At 26.1% G+C, this 8,597-nt stretch overlaps 1 protein-coding gene across 1 annotated transcript; it reads right to left on the minus strand.

Moving 5' to 3' along the window:
• Positions 1 to 502: 502 nt before the first annotated feature.
• On the minus strand, positions 503 to 7,919 carry LOC122498286 (WD repeat-containing protein 43). Its single transcript, XM_043605969.1, has 6 exons — positions 7,677 to 7,919; positions 4,832 to 5,326; positions 4,186 to 4,636; positions 2,479 to 2,788; positions 2,136 to 2,383; positions 503 to 969 (listed from the first exon to the last, which is right to left on the minus strand). Exons 1-6 carry the CDS (start codon positions 7,869 to 7,871, stop codon positions 836 to 838), a joined length of 1,833 nt encoding a protein of 610 aa, XP_043461904.1. The 5' UTR covers positions 7,872 to 7,919; the 3' UTR covers positions 503 to 835.
• Between the last annotated feature and the right edge of the window lie 678 nt (positions 7,920 to 8,597).

Below are 8,597 nucleotides of genomic sequence, written 5' to 3' on the forward strand. Positions count from 1 at the left end.
GGTGATTAAATATTAAATTTGAAAGAAGTTAACAATTTTCCCGAATCAATCTACACAAATAAATTAAATATCTGAAATAAATCTCGATAAGCTCATGGGCTTCAATGTATCGACAGCACAGCTGCCCTAATACAGAAACCTGCTTAATTTGAATAGTATATTTCAGGGAACTCGGAGAGTCTCGGGGTGCATGTAGCTCAGTGGTCAGAGCAGTCTACTGGCAATAGAAAGGTCGTGGGCTCGTATCCCACCATGCTACCGTTTTTTTCTGAGTTCTTTGATAATTTTGAAATTATTAATTAATTTCGAAAATATTTTTCAAATTAAGCAGGTTTCTGTATTAGGGCAGCTGTGCTGTCGATACATTGAAGCCCATGAGCTTATCGAGATTTATTTAAGTTATTTAATTTATTTGTGTAGATTGATTCGGGAAAATTGTTAACTTTTTTCAAATTTAAAATTTTAATTAAGTTGAAAAGGTCCTTTTTAATAAAATAGAATATTTTTCTTTAAACGTATTGTATTCAAGCAAGAAAATTTTACAATCGTAAAATTCGACTTTGAGACCATTTAATGTACAGAGAGGTATTTTTTACAGAAAAATCAATGTAGGCACGAGTCTTGTTTATATTTCACACATGAAATGAAAAAATACAGTTATTTGAGAATTATTTTAAGATTATTTTCAGTTTGAGTTACCAGAAAATTACTGGAAGACACAGTATTTAAGTTAATAATAACCAGTGTTGTGAAATTATGCGCCATAAAGCTCTTCTTCACTTGTATTTATTATTTATAAGTAACTGAAAAATCTTATTTTTTTAAATTGATATTTTTAACTACAAATTGAAGCGTCGTCATCCGATTTACAATTTTCGACTTGTTCTTGATCCGATATTTCTTCCCAATTTTCGTCCGAAACACTCTCTAATTCAACTTCGTTCATGTCCGTGCTTTCATCTGATGAATCTGTAAATTTATAATAAAAATTTATAAAATGTAAAAAACTGTATGAACGAATTATAATTATGGAACTATTATTAAATTCTTAAGTACTTAATTTTTATTATTAACAATATTGTACAATTTAATCAATTTTGCGTTTCAAGAAAGAATTTGGTAATTTAAAGCAAATTTTTAGTTGAACCAAACAAATATTTGGTTAAATGTATATAGCAATGCATTTATTTGGTTGGTAAATAAACATAAAATGAACATTATTAAAAATATATTTTATATTTAATTAGTTAGTTAATATTTAACGTACAAGATTTATTATGAAACAAGGTAAATAAAGCGAAAACATTTGGACAATGATTAAAATATATTTATTCCAACGTTTCGAAATCTAAATCATTTTCTCTTCAGAAATACTATTTATTTAGTTTCCATAAAATTAATATTGAACATTCTGTCATATTAATTTCATTATCTACTTAGTTTCTTGCTAATTCTAACTTTAAGTATTTAATTCATTTCTGGATTTTTTCAATTTTTTTGCCTTTTATTTTACTTTATTAATTTTTAACTTCCATTATAATTTTTCTGACTCCATATTATATAATAATATTTGTATATTTTTTGATAGACTTCCTGAAGAGAAAATCATTTAGATTTCGAAACGTTGGAGAAAAATATATTTTAATCATTGTTTGAAATGTTTTCGTTTTATTTACCTTGCTTTATATTTAATTTATTTTGTAGTAAATTTTTGGTTTAAAATTTTATTTTTCAAATTTTATGGCACAACTTTAAAGAATTGCATCTTTCAAGTAATTGGACTTTCGATAAATTCTGAATTTAAAAAACCACTTTTAAAATAAAATTAATAACTTTAAGAAGCATTTATTTCTGAATTTTAAAAACATTTAAAAAATAAGTAACGCACCTTCAGAAAAGGAAATAATTAAAATAATTAATTTAAATATTTAAATTTATATTATATAAATATTTTTCAAGTATATTTAAAAGTAAAGATGAAAAAAATTCTGACATTTCCCAGTTTCCCAAGATTTCAAGGTGTTGAAATCAAAATCAAAAATGTTTAAAACTGTTTTTTTAGTATGTAATATAGAGTATGATAGTATAATGTAAAGCAGACTTTGCATTACAGGTATGACAGAAAATCGGTTTACCTCGATCTTGATAAACGAGAAGACTTTCTTCTGTAGGGTCCCTCTCTTCTTTTTCATTGATGCTCGAAATTTGTCCTGTTATGAGAGAAACGCGTCCCCTTAACCTTGACAATTCGGTTAAAAGTGTTAATTTAGCATCTACAATTCCTAAAATAGGATTTAATTCTTCTCCAATATCTGGATGCGATAAAAGTTGAGCGGCGTGAGTTGCTATTAAAGCTTTCAACCACGTAACCGCAATTTTGCTCCTGCAAAAATTCAAAGTCGTTTATTAAAACAATATAGAAAGCCAACTTCGGTAAAGTAACCTATTTATTATAAAATTATTTAAATTTATACTTACGAGTATGTTTTTCCTTGTAACATGACAGTTAATTCCTTGAGCAAAGGTATAATTGCTTGAACAGGTAATTTTGCAACTGTGTTCTTAATTACACTTTCTTTCTTTGTAAAGAGGACGTTGTTTAAAATTTCTCTCTCTTTACTTTGTAAACCTTGCATAAGTAGCTGTACCATGTTGTCTCCTTTGCTTGGTGTTTTTCCGGGCGTACTCGCCTCAGTATTCAAACTGAGATTTTCCAACCTATTTTTCAAAGGTATCTGTGAGCCCGCTCCAGAACGTCCCGACCTTTTTTGCGCACTACCTATTGCTCCTGAATTAAATTTGAACAAAATTTGAATTAAAAAATCAATTCATATATGTAATTATATTTTACACTCAAAATTTAAATTATAATTTTATTTTAAAAAAACTTTAAATATCTACAGTGAATCCTAAAAAACATTTTGAAAAAAAATATATGGGTGATTCTCCAAAAAACCTCATTTTGCATGTAATCAAGATTTTCTAAATAATTATAATCATTTGGGAAAATACCAAGTCATATTTCCCTATTTTATCATTTTTTCTAAATGTTCTGCAAGAAAAAGTTGTAAAATTTTATTGTTTAATACATTTTTAAAATATTTTACCACCTCAAAATCGATTTTCTAACCTGTCATCTAAGTGCTTTTCATTTTTTCAATAGGTAAAACAATTATTTAAAACATGAAAATTGGTACTTTATTAATTTTTTCTAAAAGTTATGATATTTAAGAATAATTTTCAAAAATATAAATAAAATATGTCGTGTAGTTTTTTTAAATATAGAAAATGAAATTTGTCATGTAGTACCGCGTCATTCCTCTCACTCGTTGAATATTATCCAATATTTTTGCTGTGGGTAGAGATATTGATTAATTATTGTGATCAATATTTAAATTAACATCTCTAATATTAATTTCTTAAGTTACTTTTTAAAAAATGTCATTATTTTGCGTTAAAAAAATTAAAATTGAGACATAAGCAGAGATTCACAACCTAAAGCGTCATTCCTCTCACCCCTAATAAAAACAATATTAATATATATAAATTGATCGCAAATTTTTTTCACATAAAGTTATCCTTTATAAACATGATAGGGCATTCTAAGCTGGAGGAAAATTATTTGTCAATTAAATAAAATTAAAAAATGTTGAAATCGTCATTCCTCTCACCCGTCATTCCTCTCACTTTTTTGAATAAAAATTAAAAATTGATATGATTGTCGGTTGTTTACAAACTGCCAGTGAAAAGTGAACCTAAAATGTATGAAAAATAATTTTTGACAATTGTTTAAAGAGATTTTTGATAACTGTAAGTATTTCAAAATCTATAAAATTTATAGATAATAAATTAATAAATTATAATTTTTAAATAATTTTTTGTAAATAGAAAAATATATATAATAAAAAACGCCGGCGCCAAATTTTAACCTCTTAATTTTTTTGTAAATTTTAATTTAAAATATATACTTTAAAAGCTAAAAGTTAGCATGATCATGCTATAGAGGTGGTAGATTTTTGAAAGCTCAATATAATTGACTGCATTAATCCATAAATAATAATTTTTTTTCTTTTCTGTTTGTAACTCACAAAAAGGAGTATTTCGGGAGAATCACCCATATATATATATGAAATTAGTTTTAATTATTAAATATGTAACTATATTAATTTTTTTGGTCATTAATACCTGGCACAAGATATTGCACTTCGCCTTCAGTGTCCGTAGCTTTTACTTTAGAAACAGCCTCGTCCTTCTTCTCTTTTTGTTTTTTGTAGTCGGTCCTCTCCAAGTACATGACCTTCTCGGAGAAATCGGGCACTACTTTTTCGAAATTGATATTTATGAATGAACCGTACGCCAAAATACATTTCGTATCTTCTGTCAATTGCCCTTTTAAAATCGGAATTTGTTGCATGTTCTGCTCTTTTTGACTCGTATCAGAAGTAAAGAAAATGTTTAACGAGGGTTTAATCGGTTTTGGTGTCGTTCCATTCGGTTGGTATTTATATAAATGAGCTTGACCGCTTCTCGTTGCCGCAAGGACCATCACCTGAGAGTCTTCCATTAATCTCACTGAAACTGACATCGCTTCATCTTGCATCGTAAACGTTGCTGCTGACGTTTTCCCCTTTTTCGCCTGCAATAAATTTTTTATTTCTTTATTCTCCTTATTACATAATAATTATAAGCTTTTCTTTTTTAATTTTGTTAGAATTTCAAAAAATATATGTAATAATTTTATAACATACAAAGTACTTTGATGAAAAGATTAAAATTATCGTTTCATATATTTTTCCATGAAAGTTGAATTATACGTGAGCGGAAAACTTACTTCATTTAGTGACCAAACACTGAGATAGGAATCTCCAGTGGCACTACTAATAAGATAATTAGTATCGTCATCTATTTTTACAATGTTCAATGAATTAACTTGATTAATATGACCAGTGAAAGTTCCTATTATATTTTTTGTCTTAAGATCCCACCATGTGATTATTCTCTCGGCGGTGAGGAGAGAATTTCCATCAGGAACAACTGCAATTGCTGTTACTTTTCCTTTACCCGATTTCCATTTACATTTGATTCCATTTTCCTGGATATTCCAATGGATAATTTGATGATCCTCCGCAGCTGTAAAAAGGCCCGTTGACGTTTTCCAAGCAATCGCTGAAATTGACGTTGTATGTCCATTTTGCAATTGATTGCTGACTGTTGATGATGCTACGTCAAATATTGTTACATGGCCGCTAGTTGATCCCATGGCAATAACTTCCTTTTGATTTACCTCCTCGTCCATTGATTTTCTCTTTCGCTTCTTCCATGGTGACTGTTCAATAAAAAAATTTAATTATATTTAGAAAATTTCCAAAAAAATAATTTTTACTATGATTATATGTAGTTCTATTTTACATAACGATATCGAAATTTAATAAATTTTTTAAAAACTTGGTAAATAATAAAGAAAAACTAAAGGTCAATACTTCCAGTTATTTTTTCTTCTTTGAATAGAAACTTTAAAATGTTAGTTCACATTACAGTTGGTATGAATATTCTTGCCTATGATTTTACAGTATATTTATAAAGGAATATATTAAGAGAAACTGAAATTACTTTCAGAAAGCAATTTAATCTCGAATTTACTGTAGTACCTAAGTAAATAAAATGCATTTTGAAATACATATTAGGTAGGTAATAAACAAAGACAATTCCAAAATATTTTATAATTTTAACGTTTACGCGAACATAAAAAAAAATTATATAAACAAATATGTAAAAAGTAAGTAATACACATTTTAAAAAATGAAAATTTTATCGGAGTGTCTATTTGGCCCGTCAGCGGGCCAAATAAGTTACTTTTATTATTTGGCCCGTCACCCCACTTCCATATATTTCAAGACGGGCCAAATAAAAAAAAGTAGTTTAATTGGCCCGTCAGATAACAAATTAGCTGTAATTAATAACAATAGATTACTATTATTACTATTTTTACAAATATATTAATTTAATCACCAGGTACTATTTTTTACATGAATTTGACAGGTATATGTATATTTTAACCTCAAAGTAAAGATGCGAATTATAAACTTTGTATAAATTTCCACTTAATTGGAAAGTTAATTTCATTTTTTAAAATTATTTACGGAAATTTAACTAAAAAAATTTTCAATTGCTTTTTTTGAAAAGGCTAATTTTTATTCATAGTTAAATAAATATTTAAATACTTATTTACTTTTTCAATAATTTCACTTTTTCTCACTTTAACTGTAATTATTCTAAAATTTAACTTTTTATTAAAAATAAAAAAATTAAAATATTATTTTTACAATAATGAAAATTTACGAAGAATACAATTTTTACATTCTCATAAAACAATGAGAAAGTCTTGGATTTGTGCGATTTTTTTAAATTTAATTATTTCTTAAAATTTTGTTTATGAATTCTTCCAAAGGACTTTAAAAAATTTTTTTTAAAGTTATAATTGCTGTGAAAATTTTAATATTTATAAAAATAATTAAATGTTTCAGAAGGATTTTATTTAAATTTTTTAAAATAACTGAATTTCTGAAAATAATTTTTTTATTTATAAAAATAATTGAACTCTTGCGAAAAATTTATTTATTTATGAAAATAATTGAATTCTCACGTAGAATTTTATCAAAATTTTGTTTATAAATAATATTAAATTCTTTCGTGAAATTGTATTGAAATAGATTTTTAAACTAATTGAGTTTTAGAGAATTTTATTATTTGCCAAAATAATTTATTTTTTTGTGAAAAATTCGTTTAAGTTTTTTAAAAATAATTCAATCGTTTCAAAGAATTTTATTAAAATTTTTAAGAAGAATTTTTTTATTACATTACCTGTCAAATTCATGTAAAAAATAGTACCTGGTGATTAAATTAATCTATTTGTAATAATAGTAATAATAATAATCTATTATTATTAATTACAGCTAATTTGTTATCTGACGGGCCAAATATACTACTTTTTTTATTTGTCCCGTCTTGAAATGTACACTGTAAAAAAATTTTTCTGTAGATTTACAGTTTTGTTCAGAATTTTACAGAAACTTGTAAAATAACGTCTTTAAAAGTAGTGAATTTAAAATCCCTTCTGTAAAATTAATACTTTTAATGTGTCAATTTTACAATATTCTGTAAATTTACTACTCTGAAACTAGGTAATATTTTTGTCTTTTTATTACCTACTTTTAAAGTAGTAAATTTACAGAAAATTGTAAAATTGACACATTAAAAGTATTAATTTTACAGAAGGGATTTTAAATTCACTACTTTTAAAGACGTTATTTTACAAGTTTCTGTAAAATTCTGAACAAAACTGTAAATCTACAGAAAAATTTTTTACAGTGTACATTTCAAGACGGGCCAAATAAAAAAAGTAGTTTATTTGGCCCGCTGACGGGCCAAATAGACACTCCGAAATTTTATTTGATTTAAAAAAAAAATTTCTACAACGCACTAGTTACTTAACCTCACTTTTCACTTGGTTCACAATAATGGGAATATATGTGTAAAAAATTAATAGTACGTGTTAAAATAAACAATGAATAAAAAATTGCTGCTTTAAAATTTCACGAATATAGATATTTATCATAGTAATAAAGAACTATCAGGCAAAATAGAGTTTAAGAGAAAAATATAAAGCACATGGTTACCGTTGTGTTGGTCGATTGTAGGCTTACAGTTATCCATTTTATTACACTGCAAGGAGATTTTAAATGATAATTAGGGACGTAGTCTACTTTAAGACGATTTGTTGCGGTTTCCCAAATTTTTAATTTTCCATCAATACCGCAATTTGCTAAATATTGACCGTCATTAGAAAATGCGGAACAACCCGGATTCGCCATCTTTGCAAACGATGGTTGTCTCCCGTCAATATGTGTACTATTGCTAACTTCAAATATAAGTTTTTAATGTAATATAAATGCTTTGTAAACTCCAGTGGTGGGAATGACGCATGAATTGAATAAATGAGATTTCTTTAGATAGCATAAATGATTCGGCGCTGCGATCGAAAAGCTATTTATGAAATAAGCAAAGCTGAAAATGTGTTTTATTCAAGTTTAATTAATTATGTTAACAACAAGAATTTTGAATTATATAGTTACTCTATTTTGAATATATCATAAGTTACAGCAATATTTAATAAAAAGTAATTAAAATTTTTAAAAATTCAGTAAATTATATTATCAAACGAAAACCAAAATATTAAACATCAGTAAAAAAGAGTTAAAAATTAATAAAATAATTATTCTGAAATTATTAAATTTTATCAAACTAGCAACAATTCGCATGCAGTTAACTTATTATTTACTGTTTTATATAAAATTAACAATTATAAAAATAATATAAAGCTGTTTAATGTTGTTGTTCAATAATCCACATTTTTTTATTAATTTAAAAAGCGAAGCTTTTCATCCATACACGATGGACCTCATCAGGCATTTCAGTCAATTTGTGGATTACTTCCTTCACATACAGATTTTATACATCTCAAACATAAAAATTAAAATTATAAAGACAGAAAAATGGTGTATTCCACGACAGTTCAACACAAAAAATTTTATTAGGTT

The sequence above is a fragment of the Leptopilina heterotoma genome, unplaced genomic scaffold, assembly GCF_015476425.1.
Source record: "Leptopilina heterotoma isolate Lh14 unplaced genomic scaffold, ASM1547642v1 Lhet_145, whole genome shotgun sequence".
Classification (NCBI taxonomy): Eukaryota; Metazoa; Arthropoda; class Insecta; order Hymenoptera; family Figitidae; genus Leptopilina; species Leptopilina heterotoma.

Coding starts and splice junctions, on each gene's coding strand:
- LOC122498286 (XM_043605969.1), bottom strand. CDS start 7,871: ATGGCGAATCCGGGTTGTTCCGCATTTTCTAATGACGGTCAATATTTA. Junction 5,327..7,676: donor TACAATCGACCAACACAACG/GTAACCATGTGC, acceptor TTTATTGAACAG/TCACCATGGAAGAAGCGAAA. Junction 2,789..4,185: donor AGTGCAATATCTTGTGCCAG/GTATTAATGACC, acceptor AATTTAATTCAG/GAGCAATAGGTAGTGCGCAA.